Below are 17,303 nucleotides of genomic sequence, written 5' to 3' on the forward strand. Positions count from 1 at the left end.
TCAACAACAGAAAATACAAACAACCAAATGAAGAAATGGGCAATGGACTTGAACAGACATTTCTCAAAGACATACAAATGGCCAACAAGCACATGAAAAAATGTTCAACATCATCAGTTATTAGGGAAATACAAACCCAAAGCACAATGAGATACCATTTCATACCTACTAGGAGGGGTATATTAAAGAAAAAGGAAAAGAAACTAAGCAAGGATGTGAAGAAATTGACCTTTGTGCATGCTGATAGGAATCTAAGATGGTACAGCCTCTGCAGAAAACAATGTGGCAGTTCCTCAAAAAGCTAACCATAGCAATCACCGGCTGACCCAGCAATTACACTTCAAGGTACACACCCAAAAGAACTGAAAAAAGAGACTCAAACTGACACTTGTATGCCAATGTTCATTGTAGCAAAAGTCAAAAGCTGGGAAATACTCAATATCCATGGAGAGATGATTTGATAAACAAAATATGCTAAATACACACAATAGAATATAATTCAACCTTAAAAGGAGTGGAATTCTGGTGTGTGTGTGTGTGTGTTTTTTTTTTTTTTTTTTTTGGACAGGTAGAGTTATAGACAGTGAGAGAGAGAGACAGAAAGGTCTTCCTTCTGTTGGTTCACTTCCCAAATGGCCGCTACGGCCAGCACACTGCGCCAATCCGAAGCCAGGAGCCAGGTGCTTCTTCCTGGTTTCCCTTGCAAGTGCAGGGGCCCAAGCACTTGGGCCATCCTATACTGCCTCCTGGGCCACAGCAGAGAGCTGCACTGGAAGAGGAGCAATCGGGACTAGAACCTGGCGCCCATATGGGATGCTGGCACCACAGGCAGAGGATTAACCAAGTGAGCCACAGCACTGGCCCTGGAATGAAATTCTGGTATTGCTACAATATGGAAGGTCCATTTGCAAACATTATGCTAACTGAAAGAAGTCAGAAACAAATGAAAAAATACTTAAAATTCCAAATATCAGAATATGAATGATCCAGAATAGGCAGATTGATACAAAGTAGATTAGAGGTTACTATGGAATGGGAGAAGTGGGTATTTATTGCTTAATGTGTACAGAGTTTCTGTTTGGGTGATGTGAAAATTTTGGATGAGACTCTAACATCATTGAACAGCATTCTTGAAAATGGTTAAAACAGCAATTTTAACATTACAAAAATTTTACCACAATAAAAATTCAAAGAAAAAATTATTAAATATGGGGTAGGCATTGTGGTACAGCAAGTTAAGCCACCATGTGTGATGCTGGTCTTCCAATACTAGAGTACCACTTTGACTTCAACCGCTCCACTTCTGATCCACTCCCTGCTGATGCGACTGGGAAAGCAGTGGAAGATGGCCCAAGTACCTGGGATCCTATACCCACAGGGGAGACCTAGATGGAGTTCCAGGCTCCTGGCTTTGAATGTTGTAGTCATCTAGGGAGTGGGCCTGCAGATAGAAAAACTCTTTCTCTCTCTCCTTCTTTCTTTGTCATTCTGCTTTTCAAATAAATAAATCTTATTTTAAATAAGTTATTAAATATATGTACATAAATCAAAATCCCACCAAAGTCCTTAAACAGCTACGAATGAAATTATCAAAAGGATGCTTCATTACAAATTACTGAGCCATCCACAAATAACATAAACAGAAAATAACTGTTTCAGGAATCAAAGAATAACTGAAATTTAAGTTAACATTCCAAAAAACTCAATTTTAATTAAAAATTTAACTTAAAACTTGTTTTATTCTTTGATTTCTCTGTAACTTTCTATGTGATAGGATTGATATTCAATTCAGCTACTTTAACAAGTATAGGAAGATTATGGATTTTTTTAAATCAGATGTAAATTTCTTAAAAATAACAATTATTGTTTTATTTTTTAGTTTTATATCCATAATACTTAGCCAATAATAAGTTCTCAACTAAATTGGTAAATAAAACAAAATCAGTAAAAATCAGCAATGATAGTAGCATTAAAGAGACTCTCAAAATTATCTTCCTGTTACAGTTTAAAAATACCCATTTTGGGGCTAGCGTGATATAGTAGCATGGGTTAAGCCGACCACCACCACCCATGATGCCAACACCCCATACAGGTGTCATTTTGAGTCACAGCTGCTCTACTTCTGATCCAGCTCCCTGTTAATGTGCCTGGGAAAGCGGCAGAAGATGGACTAAGTGCTTGGCTCTTGCCACCCACATGGGAGGGCTGGATAAAATGCCTGTTTCCTGGTTTTAGTCTGGCCCACCTCTGGATATTGCAGGAGTGAACCATAGATGGAAGATCTCTTAGTAGCTCCCTTTCAAAGAAAGAAATAAATCTTAAAAAAAAAAAAAAAAAAGGAAAACAAAAACCTATTTTTAAATAACATCTAAAAATTTCAGAGCCCATAAAATTAAAACTTTAAGACTTTTATTTCTTTATTTAAGATTTTATTTATGTGAAAGGTAGGGGTTTTTTTTGTTTTTTTTTTTTGTTTGTTTGTTTGTTTTTTTGTTTTTTTGTTTTTTTTTGACAGGCAGAGTGGACAGTGAGAAAGGTCTTCCTTTGCCGTTGGTTCACCCTCCAATGGCCACCGTGGCCGGCGCGCTGCAGCTGGCATACTGCGCTGATCCGAAGGCAGGAGCCAGGTGCTTCTCCTGGTCTCCCATGGGGTGCAGGGCCCAAGCACTTGGGCCATCCTCCACTGCACTCCCGGGCCACAGCAGAGAGCTGGCTTGGAAGAGGGGCCACCGGGACAGAATCCGGCGCCCCGACCGGGACTAGAACCCAGTGTGCCAGCACCGCTAGGCGGAAGATTAGCCCGTTGAGCCATGGCGCCGGCCCGAAAGGTAGTGTTACAGACAGAGAGAGGTAGAGACACAGAGAAAGGTCTTCCATCCACTGGTTCACTCCCCAAATGGCTGCAACAGCCAGAGTTGCGATCCAAAGCCAGGAGCCAGGAGCCAGGAGCCAGGAGCTTCCTCTGGGTCTCCCACATGGGTGCTGGAGCTCAAGTACTGGGGTCATCTTCCACTGCTTTTGCTTCCTCAGGCCATAGCAGAGACCTAGATTTGAAGAGGAGCAGCCAGGACACGAACTGGCACCCATAGAGGATGCTGGCACTGCAGGTGGAGGCTTAACCTACTATGCCACAGTGCTGTCCCCCCAAAGCTAATACTTTAAATGACTTCTACGTTCCCATGCCCAATTCCAATGGATGGTTGCCAGGGTTTGCATTTAAGAGGAATTTCATTTACTGGTTTGTGTTTGTCTGCCACAGAGGTAGCCCATACTAGAATGGTAACCAGCAAAGAGTAATCTTTGTAGCTGAACTGTTGGGCTACTCAGGACTGTTGATCTGCCTGAAGTACTCCCAGTTCACTAGTTCATATAGTAATAAACTAGCCATCATTTGCAACTGTTTTCTCTTACTGTCTGGGTTGCATTTTTGCACATTAAAGAATTAATTACCAAAGCAATGAATATGAAAATCAGTTTATTTGATTAACCACTGAACAAACATTAATTTCAATGAGAAGTTTGTTTTTGCCTCTTAAGAATTCACCAAGACATTCTTTTTTTTTTCTTTTCTTTTAATATAAGGAGTTGGTGGGGGAAAGACAAGTACCTACCTAAGTGGAAGGAAACTATAATTTAATTATTCCAACTCAGGCAATTCACAGGCTGAGAGATAACACTGGCCATGAGAATGAGTCTCTCCGATCTGACTACAGATAGCACAAGTGACTGAGGGCCCCAGTAGCTACACTAAAATCCACCACTGCATTTGTACACTAGCGCTGTTTCTCACTGGCTCCTCCCACTCAGTGATGAGCAAGGAAGGCACGTACTAAGGCCAGCCTGTTCCTGGGTGATGTGGAATTCCTGTGATAGGCAACTTTTACTCAAAGACTCGATAGTCCTTGGCAAACTTTCCTTAGTACTGCACTGCAGTCTAAGACATTTCCACCCAAAGATGCTTCCTTCCTTAGCACTTTCCTGCACTTGGAGACAGACACGCCTCACAGTCTGATGACTTCTCTCACAAGTATTTTTTCATCTAACAAATTTCTTACATGCTTATATCCATCTTGGCATCTGCTTCTAAGAGGACCTAAATTAATACAATGACAAAAGGTTTGCCTTGAAGTACCATGCATTTTTTTTTAATCTGGCCACTTAAAAAAAAATTTCTAAGATATAGTATTTGCTACCCTGTTTGCTAAAATAAAATATACTAAACATAACTCCAACGCCTTGTGGCTGGTAAAGATCTCAACTAAGATACACCTAATTCATTAGCAGTGTGTTCTTCAGAGGACAGAGCCAGAACCACATGCAATTCTACAAATATATAATGGGCACTTGTTATACATCAGAAATACATTAAGCATTACCTGTAACACAAAAGTCAGTTGGATGCTATGCATGCCCTCAAGGCACTCCCAATCTACAAGAAGATAGAAGCCACAGATTGAAACAACCTTTAATCATTAACTTAAAATTGAGGTCTGAGGCATTTGAAATGTACTTTGAAAAACATCAGCAGTGCCTTCAGGGTGTACTTGCCTGTGATTATCAAGGACAGTTCAATGAAGATGCCTTCCACACCTGCCAGGGTTGGCTATCCCCAAGGTGTACATCCCTGCTGTCATGGTTCTCACACACTCCATCCCCAAATACTGAAGGTTCCTCAGTCCACCTCCAAATAGGCCCCTCTCCTGGTACTCCCTCATTTAGCACCATCACTACTTAGATCCCCAATGAGAAACCTGGGAGTACTCTGACTCCTCTCCTAGGTCTGTGCTAACTTACTCTTCAAGCTACCTCTAAATCTCACTAAAACCAGTCCACTCTTCTCTATCTCCGTAGCTGACTAGACAAGGCCACCATCATCTCTTCCATGATGCTACAAGGAAATCCTTACTGCTCTTCCTGCCCACTATTCAGTTCCCATTAATCCATGGCCCTAGAGCACACAGTGATCCTTAAAAATGCATGTCTAGCTGTCAATATTCTGCTTAATATTCTCCAACGGCTAGGCCCCATACTTCATATTCCAGCGACTTGGAATTCTGAAAATTCTGGCTTCCTCTTGGCCTCTGAGCTACCACAACCCTTGGACTTATTTCTTCCTAATTCTTAGCTGGCTAATCCTTACATTTTAAATGTCACTTCCACCACTCCCACTCAGAAGCAGGCAAAAGCGATCTCCTATCTTCCTATTTGCCACGCACCCTAAGATCATTATTCCTCAGCCTGTACCTCTTTATGGTCTATGTTTTCTTTTCATTAACTGGTTCTCATAAAATTCTTACTTTGGCAGGTGGGTGTTCAGCCTAGCAGTTAAGATGCCAGTTAGGATGCCCCATGTCCCAAATCAGAGTGCCTGGGTTGGATTCTCAGCTCTGGTTCTTAATTCTAGATCCCTGCTAGTGCTAGGAGAAAACAGTGATGGTTCAAGTACTTAGGTTCCTGCCACCCATGTGGGAGACCTAGATTGCATTCCCAGCTACTGGCTTTGGCCCTGCCCAGCTCAGTTTCAGCTGTTGTGGGCATCTGAGGAATAAATGAGCAGATGGGAGCATTCTCTTTCTCTGCCCCTCAAATAAATTCTTTTAAACACTAAATAACAAAAACTTTAAAAATAAAATTCTAAACTTTTTATGCAGCAAATCTTTTATTTTCAAATGAAATCATATATGAAGACCCAATATGTAAAAGGGCTGAACTCCTTAGCTTAAAGTAAAGGGTTTCATGGTGCCAGCATCCCATATGGGCACCAGTTGTGTCTGGCTGCTCCTCTTCTGATCCAGCTCTCTGCTATGGCCTGGGAAAGTAGTAGAAGATGGCCCAAGTCCTTGGGCCCCTGCACCCGCGTGGGAGACCCGGAAGTAGCTCCTGGCTTTGATCAGCCCAGCTCTGGATACTGCAGCCATTTGGGGAGTGAACCAGTGGATGGAAGACCTTTCTCTCAGTCTCTCCCTTCCCCCCACCCCCACCCCCCATAACTCTACCTCTCAAAGAAATAAATAAAATCCTTAAAACAAAAACAAAAAAAAGTAAGGGGTTTCAAAATCCTTTTCATTCTAGCTTCCCTCTCCTGAAGCACTTCTCCCCTAAAGTCTAGGATTCAGGACAATTTGAATACCAATCTACTATACTATACTATACTATACTGTCTACTGAAAGGAGGCTATCCAAAAGAAACCTTTGAAACTAGACAAACTTAGATGCAACTCCTGGTTGCATTCATTAGTTAGAAAATCTTGAGCAATTTGCCCTCTGAAGATTCATTTCCTCGGCTGTTAAACTGGGCTAGTAACACTTGGAAAAGTAAATGGGTAGCACAGAATTAATTAGGAAAACTACAGTGCCTAAAATAATGGTATGTACAAAAGCTCATAAAATACTATCTGCCGGGGCCGGCGCTGTTGTATAGTGGGCTAAGCCTTGGCCTGCAGCACTGGCATCCCTTATGTGCTGGCTGTTCCTCTTCTGATCCAGCTCTCTGATATAGCCTGGGAGGTAGTGGAAGATGGCCCAATTGCTTGGACCCCTATACCCACATGGGAGACCCAGAAGAAGCTTCTGGTTCCTGGCTTCATACCGGTGCATCTCTGGCCATTGTAGCCAATTGGGGAGTGAACCAGTGGATGGAAAACCTCTCTCTCTCTCTCTCTCTCTCTGCCTCTCCTTCATCTGTGTAACTCTTTCAAATAAATAAAATCTTAAAAAAAAAAAAAAAAAAGATCCAGAGGGTCCATCACTGTAGCACATCAGGTTAAAGTTTGTGAAATCAGCTTCCCATACCAGAGTGCTAGTTCCAGTCTCAGTTACTCTGCTTCTGATCTAGAACCCTAATATATCTAGAAAGGCAGCAGAAAATGACCCAAGGAATTGGACTCCAGCCACCCCTGTAGGAGACCTGGATGGAATTCATAAAAACACCAATACTATCCAACTAGATATCAGAATGAAAAACAAAATGAACATCAACTCCTGTTTTGTATCATACACAACAATTAACTTGAAATGAACCAAAAGTTATGTAAAAGCTAAAACTATAAAGCTGTTAGAAAGTAACATCAGGAAACTATCTGCATGACTTCGTGGCAGAAGGACTGTGAGAATACAGAATGCAATCATCTTTAACAATAAAGGAGATCAACTTGACTCCATCAATATTAAGCAATTCTCACAAAAACCAAAATCAAGACCAGTAGGAATATAAATAGGCAAGCCACAGACTAGAAGAAAATATCTGTTAAAATATATATCTGTCAAAGAACTCTTAGAATTGAACACTAAAAAGAGAAATGGCTTAATCTTTTTTAATAGGCAAATGATTTGGGGAGACACTGCCCAAAGGAATATATATAAATTATCCATAAAAACATAGAAAGTGCTCAGTGTATCACTATGCCCCCATCACAATGACTAAAATTAAAGAATGGTAAAACCAAAATATTGGCAAAGATTTGGAGCAACTGGAACTGTCACACATTACCGGAGAGAATGTAAAACTGTACAATTACTTTGGAAAACGGACTGGCAGTTCCATTATAAAACTAAACAGACATCTACCCTATGAGCCATTTCTTCTGGTATTTACCCAAGACAAATGAAAACATGTCCACAAAAAGACTTAAGATGATTCATGGCAGCTTTATTCATAATAGCCCCAAATTTAAAAATCCCAGATATCCATCCACTGGATAAAACTGTGACATATTAATATGATAGAAAAAAGGACTGAATTCCTAAAAATGCAACCTCTAAAGTCACACACAAAATATATATATACTGTGTGATTCTATTTATATGATGCTCTAGAACAGATGAGATTAATCAATGGTGGGATGGTAAAGTATCAGAACAGTGGTTGCCTCTGGGAGGTGGGACAGGGATTGACTGAGAAGGCACACAGAAGGAGTTTCAGGAGTTATGGTAATGTCTATATCTTGAAAGAAACTTGAATTATATGCATTTATCAAAATGTATTAAATGGTACAATTAACACTTGTGTATTCTATTGTACATACATTTTACCTAAAAACCAAAAAAAAAAAAAATGTAAACAATACTGAACTCCAGTTAGTGATATGCAAACTGCAGTATTTAGGAATAAGATAGATTGATGTCTATAACTTTGAAATGCATAAAACATAAAATGGAGGGGCTGGCACCGTGGTGCAGTAGGTTAATCCTCCACCTGCGGCGCTGACATCCCATATGGACACTGGTTCTAGTCCCAGCTGCTCCCTCTTCCAATCCAGCTCTCTGCTGTGGCCTGGGAAAGCAGTAGAAGATGGGAGACCCAGAAGAAGCTCGTGGCTCCTGGCTTCTGGGGAGTGAAGCAGTGGATTGAAGACCTCTGTCTCTGTCTCTACCTCTCTCTGTAACTGTCTTTCAAATATATAAAAATAAATCTTTAAAAATATTTTATTTATTTATTTGAGAATAGAGTTGCAGACAGTGAGAGGGAGAGGTCTCCCCTCTCTTGGTTCACTCCCCAAATGTCCGCAACGGCCAGAACTGTGCCAATCCAAAGCCAGGAGCCAAGAGCTTCCTCTGAGTATCCTATGTGGGTACCGGGGCCCAAGCACTTGGGCCATCTTCTACTGCTTTCCCAGGTCATAGCAGAGAGCTGGACTGGAAGAAGAGCAGCCAGGACTAGAACCGGCGCCCATGTGAGATGTCGGTGCCACAGGCGGAGGATTGACCTACTGCGCCTTGGCCACGGCCACGGCCCTCCTAAACTCTCTTTATAGCCTTACTTTCTTTCATCCAAAATGTCCCCATTCTCCTAGACTCTACTGCAGCCACCTGCAACCATCTTCTCTGCCCATTTACATGAATGGAAAGTACTGCTGCAGGAAAATCTCACAATTGCCAGATCAATGCTACCCCAAATTAGTGGTCTACACAGTCAGCAACTCCTCTTTTAGTCACGGTGGAGGTCCTGCATGTCCACAGCAGTAATCCCAAAACTTCATCGCTTAGCCCCTTTTCATTCCCCTTTTTGCTCTCTGTAAAGGACCTTGCCTTTCATTTCATCACGAACTCCCTGCTCCCCAGTTATCTCTATCCCTCCTCTCAGAGGAATGGATGTCACCACCCTGCTAGAGGCAGCCTAACACACAGGCTTTAAAAATGCAGACTCTCAGGGTGCCCATTTGGCACAGAAGAGAGGTAATGCTTGGGACACCCACATCCCAGAGGAAAGTAGTAGGTTCATTCAGGTCCTGATTCTATTTCCAACTTTATTTTTTTGTTGTTGTTTTTGTTTTTTGCTGAATGTATCCTGGGAGACAATAAGTGATGGCTCAAATACTTGGGTCCCTGACATGTGGGAGACCTGGATTGAGTTCTGTTCTCCTGGCTTTGGTCTGACCCAGTCCAATTATGGCCATTTGAGGAGTGAACCAACAGATGGAAGATCTCTCTCTTTCTGTGTTGGTGTGGTGTATGTGTTTCAAATAAGTGAAAGTAAATAATATACTGCTTTTAAAATTTATTTCAAAGGCACAGTAACAAAGAGACAGAGATCTTCCATTCACTGGTTCATTCCCCAAATGGCTGCAGGAGCCAGGGTTGGGTCAAACTGAAGTTAGGAGCTTGAACTCCATCTGGGTCTCCCACATGAGTAGCAGAGGCTCCAAGTACTTGGGCCATCATCCACTGCTTTCCCAGGCACATTAGCAGGGAACTGGATTGGAAGTGGAGCAGTAGTGACTTGATTATGCTCAGATATGGAATGCTGGTATTGAAAGCTATGGTTTACCCCATTGCACCGCAATGCCAGGCCCACAAATAAAAATGTTTAAACAACAAGAAATAAAAATGAACTCTGCCCACCAAATTACTTGGTCAAATTCACCATTATAAAGCTTCATTTTTCCCCCTGTAGAATGGGAACAATAATATCCTATGATGACAAGATGAGAACACATGTGAAACATTTCAAATAGCTGAAGTCAAATTCCATCGTTTGTGTTGCTGAACTTGTCTCTTCCTTGTTAGTAACTTCACCAGCATTCTCTACCAGCTTCTTCCCCAAAGCTCTTAACAAAGCTTGTTACCTTCAAACAAGAAACCAGTAAGTCTTTCACAACCCCGACGCCCCTTCTTGCCTTAGCAGTGTCTCTTTTCCTTTCATTTCCTAGCTCCAAAAATAAATCTAGAAAATAAAGCCAAGCGACCTTGTTATTCTTACTTTGTACATGCGTTTCCACTTCTACCCTCACACTAAATCTGATCTGACATGTGACCAATGTTCCTTCAGTTATTAAACCTCACACTTTTCAGGCACATTATTTGAGTTTCTCAGCTCCTCAGACAATAGATCTCATTCTTTTTGCCTGATTCCTTCCTTCTCTGTCTCCTTTGAGCACTCCTTTCCCTTTGCTTTCTTCCTATGCACTATTTTCTACTCTACTCTCCCGGTATGGATGCCAGCCTTACTTCAGTCTTATTCTAATCATTTTCAGTAGCTGTTCTCATCTCCTTCCCCCCCCCCCCCCCCCACAGGCAGAGTGGATAGTGAGAGAGAGAGACAGAGAGAAAGGTCTTCCTTTTTGCTGTTGGTTCACCCTCCAATGGCCGCTGCGGCCGGCGCATCTCGCTGATCCGAAGGCAGGAGCCAGGTGCTTCTCCTGGTCTCCCATGTGGGTGCAGGGCCCAAGGACTTGGGCCATCCTTCACTGCCTTCCTGGGCCATAGCAGAGAGCTGGCCTGGAAGAGGGGCAACCGGGATAGAATCCGGCGCCCCGACCGGGACTAGAACCCAGTGTGCCGGCGCCGCAAGGCGGAGGATTAGTCTGTTAAGCCACGGCAGCAGCCATCTCCTTTTTTTTTTATTTTTTTTTTATTTTTGACAGGCAGAGTGGACAGTAGAGAGAGACAGAGAGAAAGGTCCTCCCTTTGCCGTTGGTTCACCCTCCAATGGCCGCCGCGGTAGGCGCGCTGCGGCCGGCGCACTGCGCTGTTCCGATGGCAGGAGCCAGGTGCTTCTCCTGGTCCCATGGGGTGCAGGGCCCAAGCACTTGGGCCATCCTCCACTGCACTCCCTGGCCACAGCAGAGAGCTGGCCTGGAAGAGGGGCAACCGGGACAGGATCGGTGCCCCGACCGGGACTAGAACCCGGTGTGCCGGCGCCCCAAGGTGGAGGATTAGCCTACTGAGCCACGGCAACGGCCCATCTTTTTTTTTTAAACATCTTCAATGAGGTACAATTGTCATAAACTGCACATATCTAAACAATCTAATAAACGGAAACTCCAAACCCATTGGCATTAGATAAGGGAACATAAAGCCCTCCACCCCACCCAAAAAACCCCACTGATTTGCATTAATTTGCATTTTCTATAATTTTACATATATAAAAATCATATGGTAAAATTGTTTCTTCAATCACTTATTGAAGGGCATTTGGGTTGTTCTCAGCTTTTGGCTGAACAGAGCTGCCATGAACATCCATGTCTAAGTCTTTGTATAGATATAGGTTTCACCTATATCATGGCTTTACTTACCTACCTGGAAGTTTCCAATCTGCTTCCTTAGATAATAACAACCACTTGGGGGCCGGCGCTGTGGGGTAACAGGTTAACGCCCTGGCTTGAAGCGCCAGCATCCCATATGGGCGCCTTAGCTTAAAATAAAGGGTTTCATGGTGCCAGCATCCCATATGGGCACCAGTTGTGTCTGGCTGCTCCACTTCTGATCCAGCTCTCTGCTATGGCATGGCAAAGCAGAAGATGGCCCAAATCCTTGGGCCCCTGCACCTGCATAGGAGACCCAGAAGAAGCTCCTGGCTCCTGGCTTTGGATCAGCGCAGCTCCGGCCGTTGCGGCCAACTGGGGAGTGAACCATCGGATGGAAGACCTCTAACTCTCTCTGCCTCTCCTCTCTCTACGTAACTCTTTCAAATAAAAGTAAGTAAATCTTAAAAAAAAAAAACAATTGGTAGTTGGAGATTAACACACTCAAGACTCATGATGCACTCTCTCTATCCCAGGGCTTCTCCTACATTTTCCATCTTGGCTAAAAGTACTCAAACTAAAAATGAAACTCTTCATGCCCCTTTAACAGACATCCCTAATCACTTAAGTTGCCACACTATCAATTCAGCCTTTAAATACTTCTCAAAACAAAACAAACAAACAAAAAAAACACCAACATTCCCACATTTCCATCCTAGTTCAAATGTTTCTTAATCCAAATGCGTATCTTCTCTTGGCTGGACTGTTAAACCAACTTTCTAACTTTTCTCCACACTTCATGTCTCATTCTTCTCCAACCTATTTATCATTATAAAGTGAAAACAAGGGGCTGGTGTTATGGCATACCAGGTAAAGCACCTGCGAAGCCAGAGTCCTATATGGCACCAGTTTGAGTCTTGGCTTCTCCACTTCTGATCCTGCTCCCTAAAAATGTGCCTGGGAAAGCAATGGAGGATGGCCCAAGTGTTTGGACCCCTGCACCCATGTGGAAGACCTGGAAGAAGCTCCTGACTCCTGGCTCCTGGCTTCAGACCAGCCCAATAGAGTGAACCAGTGGATGTCAGATCCATCCATCTCCTTCTCTATAAACCTCTGCCTTTCAAATAAATAAAAATAAATCTACAAAAAAAAAAAAAAGCCAAGGTGAATTTTCTGAAATTCAGATGGGATGTTACTCCCCTCTTTAAAACTCTTCAATGGTATCTATTTCATCAAGACAAAGTTTAAACTCCTTAGCTTAACATTTTAAAAACCTGTCTACGGGGAAAATTTTAGACTGTTGGTTAAGATAACTATTAGGACACCTAAGTCAAATACCAGAATACCCAGGTTCCATACTCTACATCTCCTGACTCTAGCTTCCTGCTTATGCAGACCCTAGGAGGCAGCAGCGTTGACACAAGTGATTGGATTCTTGCCACCACATGGGATATCTGGATACTGTCCCCAGCCCCAAGTCCTGGAGTTTTTGCAGGCATTTGGGGAGTATCCAAGAGATCGATCCTCACCGTTTTGCTCTCTCTCAAATAAATTTTTAAAAAGAACAGCCTATAAGCCAGTTTTCTCTCCAGACTCACCCCCTGCCATTTTGTCTTAGTCTTTTCTGATTGCGTCATTAACCATTTCATCCTTAGTGCCAAGGAGAATACCTGGTCTGTAGCAGGCATGATCTATTTGTGTAATAGCTAATACAGGCCTTAGAATGATGCAGTGAGACATTCAGCGCACATTCAGGAAAAGTAGCAGTCCAGCCTGCCTAAAGCACAAAGAACATGAAAGAGGATGGTCGGCAAGTCAGTCAGAAAATCAGGATGAAGTCAGATCACTGATCACTATCAATTCCATGCTTAAAAACAACAACAACCAAACAAACAAAAAAACCCTGCACTTCATGCCCCACTGACCTCAAAAGACGTCAAAGGTTCTGAATAAGAATGTGACATGTTTAGAAGTGTACCACTCCCTTCCCGAAATTCGGAACAGATAAAGGTGAGGTGGAGCCATGAGGCAGTGAAGAGGTCAGTGCACTAGGTTGGGAAAGTGGACTCCCCGTAGCTGGAGGCAGGAATAGAAGTCAAGGGAGAATGGACAAGTTGCGTACAGGCTCTGCCTGGGTGTGGGCAGCCATGCAAACAGACAAGTTGGAGATTACTCCAAAGTTCTGAACATGTCAAATAAAATGAAGCCATAAACAAAGCAAATTTTTAAAATGGCATGGGAAGGGGCAATGATTTTATTTTGGATATTCTTTCACCCATTTATTCTAACTGAATGCCTCATAGTGCACTACAGGTAGGCTGGATAAATGAGGGTAAGATATGCTTGCTCTCAAGAAGCATCAATCTAGTTTAATGAGGAGAGACAGACACATAATTAGGAACTTAAGATTCACTGTTAAGAGCTAGCATGGGGGGGCAGGCATTCGGCACAGTGGTTAAGATGCTCATACTGGCTCTGGTTCTAGTCCTGGCTGCTCCACTTCCAATCCAGCTCTCTGCTGTGGCCTGGAATAGCAATGGAAGATGGCCAAAGTCCTTGGGCCCCTGCACCCACAAGGGAGACTCAGAAGAAGCTCCTGGCTCCAGGCTCCTGGCTCTGGATCGGCGCAGCTTCAGCTGTTGCGGCCATCTAGGGAGTGAACCAGCAAATGGAAGACCTCTCTGTCTCTACCTCTCTCTGTAACTGTCTTTCAAATAAATAAAATAAATCTTAAAAAAAAAAAAAATGCCCATACTACATATCACAGTGCCTGGTCAAGTCCTGGTTCCTTGGCTTCTGATTCCAGCTTCCTGCTAACGCTCTCTCTGGAAGGCAGCAGATGGTAGCTCAAGAACCTGAGTCCTTGCTAACCAACTGGGAGACCCAAAAGGAGTTCCAGGGTCTTGGCTTTGACCTGGCCCAGCCCTGGCTGTTTGCAAGCATTTGGGGAGTGAACCAGTAGATGGAAGATCTCTCTCCCTGTCCTTCAAATAAAGTGAATATAAATAATTTTTGAGCTATGACAGGGTGTTAAACAAAAAACTGATGTCCAAGTTAGTCCTGAGGAGATGAGAAAAGCTGAGGTTTACAGAGCCCTGAAGGATGAGCAGTATTGGGCCAGGTAACAGAGGGCAGTCCAGGCACCAGGAATAGGAGGTCCAAGGAGCCTCAGGTAACAGACCGCAAGGTGGGCACATATACAAATAAAACAGTCTCATAAGTCTGAAGGAAGAGTTCTAACTATGAAGATATCCATAGAAAATGTCCAGCAAGCAGGTGCAAATACAGATGTTGAACTACCAAGAGCACACAGATATGAAACATATTTCCAACTTTGTCTTAGGTGGCTTAGACTCACTGCTGGTAGACATTTGGATAAGAATTGGAAGATACATTTATCAGACTGTACACTTCTACCTCCTCCCATCATTTCTATTCCAAGGGCAACTCTGTTAGAGTCAAAAGCCCCTTTGTGTGGAGGTGGGCGTTTGGCCTAGCTGCTAAGCCACAGAGTTTGGGTTCAATATCAGGCCCTGGCTTCTGATTCCAGCTTTTGCTAATATGGACTCCAAGAGGCAGCTGTGATGGCTCAGGTAATCGGGTTCCTGTCACCCACATGGGAAACCTGGAGCTCCCAACTCCCAGCTTCAGTCCTCGCCATCATGAGCACTGGGGGAGTGAGCCAGCAGAGGAGAGGAAGGTGTTCTCTGTCACTCTCCCTTCTCTCCCCGCTGCCCAAACTTTCAAGTCAATAAACACCTAAGCATTGTTTTATGTAAACAAGCAAAGGGGACTGCTGAGGACTTGGTAAACTGTAGACGCCCGATGTGCACCTGTCTAAAGACGGCAGCTATCCATGCACCCACAGCAGGTCACTGGCTGGCTTTTCATGTGGGACCTGGGTGGAGAGATTTTCTTCAACAAAAGCTGTGAATTCAGATTTTGTGTAATATCTCCCATTTGTAAACACTGGCAACTAATTACACTTAACAATAAACAACACTGTGCCAGCCAAACAAAACTCTAATGAGGACAGATCCCAGCAAGGCCCCCCACCTGGCAGAGAGTGAGTCTGTCAATTCCAATGCGGTTCTTTGCACTACTTCCAAGGATCCTCAACCCACAGACTGGTGGTTCCCCTGGGACAGGACCTGTAAGCTTCTAAGCAAAATGACCCCAAGTGAGTAATGCTTCATGAGGCTTTTTGGGTATATTTTCAGACAACTGTTTTATTTTCCTCTACCCTGATGGAACACCAGCTTCTAGCACCACTGTGACCTCCTACTCCCCTTCTATCGCAAGAAGACACACTTGCAGGCAAAACACAACTAAACAGATCGAGAACCTGGTAGGATTTCTAATGAATGAAGTATACCAATAACACACACACACACACACAAACACACACACACAAAACACACACTTTATTAGAAAACACCAAAGAGATGTTAATGACTAGCCAAACATTTGAGGGGGAAAAGTTGGTAGTTTAATCCTTAATATATGAGCAGATTCTGCTAACTAGGTTCCACTGTAAGACTGCAAAAGGGGGTGGGGGAGAACAGGGCAAAAAAAGAAAGTAAAAGCTTCTGGTCTTGGATAAATCTCAGACACCTTTTAAGACTTTGTGTTCAAGTGGAAATGTTTACCATGAAAGACCAACCATAACCCAGCCCTCAGGAGGAGCAAAGCTGTATTTTAACCAGATCTCATGGAACATTCTTTGGGCAACAAGAAACTGGGATTTAGACACACAGTCGAAAGCATAAAGCCACCCCAACAGAAAAGGAAGAAATGAAGAAAAGGAAACGAAAACAGGCCAGTTGTTTTTAAACTCATTCACACACCAGTTTCTGATGTTTTTAACGTGCAGTGTTTGTCACAATGTTGCTTTACAAACAAACTGTAGCAACATTTCCTATATAACTTTAGATAACAATGAGGCCAACGTAAACATACGAAACAGAGGTTAAAAATTCTAACCCAAATGACATCACCAAGATTTTCAACTGTCAAAAAAATTAAATAATAAGTCTGAAAACACTGGCATGTGCAGCAGCCCCCCGTTAATCGGAGGGGGTGTCCAGGAGAACGCAGAGGGAGCAAAGCAGGCCATGCTGCCGCCGGCAGGCAAGCTCGCAGCAAACATGATGGCCAGAGCGTTATCGGGCCAGTGAAAGGAGCGCCCCGGACACTCCAACCGGGAGGCTGACAGCAGCTCGGCACAGAGACCGGCGAGGCGGAGGGCTGGCCTGCGCTGACCTCCGCCGAACCCCGGGGCTCCCCCGCCTGCTGTCTCCGACCCTCTCCCCCGCGGCCTGCCTTCCCACACACCGGGGCACGGGAAGAAAGGCGGCCCTGCCCGCGCGCGCCCCGCCTCCCCGGCGCCCGGGCAGCGGGGTCCCCCGCGCTCCTCACCTTCTTCAGCGCAGGCACCAGCAGCCCCCGCCACTTGGGCGCGTTCTCCTCGCTGAAGAACTCGTACGGCAGCTGCTGCGCCTGCATGGTGCCCCCGGGGCGCCTCTGGGCGGGGAGAGGGGCGGCGGCGGCGGCGGCGGCCCGGCCGGGAAGCCGCGAGAGGGCGAGCTCGCAGCGCGGAACAGGGCCGCGGCCCCTCCGGACGGCCCGGCCCCCTCGGGGCGCCGCACGGCCGGGCTAGCCCCGGAGAGGCGGCTGCGGGACGAGGCCCGCGCGCGGCCACCCACCCGACACCGGCACCAGCCGCGGAGAGCGAACACGGCCCGGAGGTGGCGGCGGCGGCGGCGGCATCCCGGCCGCACCACCGCCCCGGGGCCAGGCCCCCCGCCCCTCCCCGGCCCGCCGGCGCCGCCCCGAGCTGCC

General features: G+C 44.7%; 1 protein-coding gene across 2 annotated transcripts in view; it reads right to left on the reverse strand.

The window, feature by feature from the left end:
• Positions 1-17,015, reverse strand: part of SOS1 (SOS Ras/Rac guanine nucleotide exchange factor 1) — a 126,072-nt gene extending 109,057 nt beyond the window's left edge. For both annotated transcript variants that reach the window (XM_062209308.1, XM_062209307.1), the window contains exon 1: positions 16,881-17,015. In XM_062209308.1, coding sequence (XP_062065292.1) covers positions 16,881-16,967 — 87 coding nt within the window. In that variant the 5' untranslated portion in view covers positions 16,968-17,015. The remainder of the gene's footprint in view (positions 1-16,880) is intronic.
• Between the last annotated feature and the right edge of the window lie 288 nt (positions 17,016-17,303).

The sequence above is a fragment of the Lepus europaeus genome, chromosome 13 (genome assembly GCF_033115175.1).
Source record: "Lepus europaeus isolate LE1 chromosome 13, mLepTim1.pri, whole genome shotgun sequence".
In the NCBI taxonomy this organism is placed as follows: Eukaryota; Metazoa; Chordata; class Mammalia; order Lagomorpha; family Leporidae; genus Lepus; species Lepus europaeus.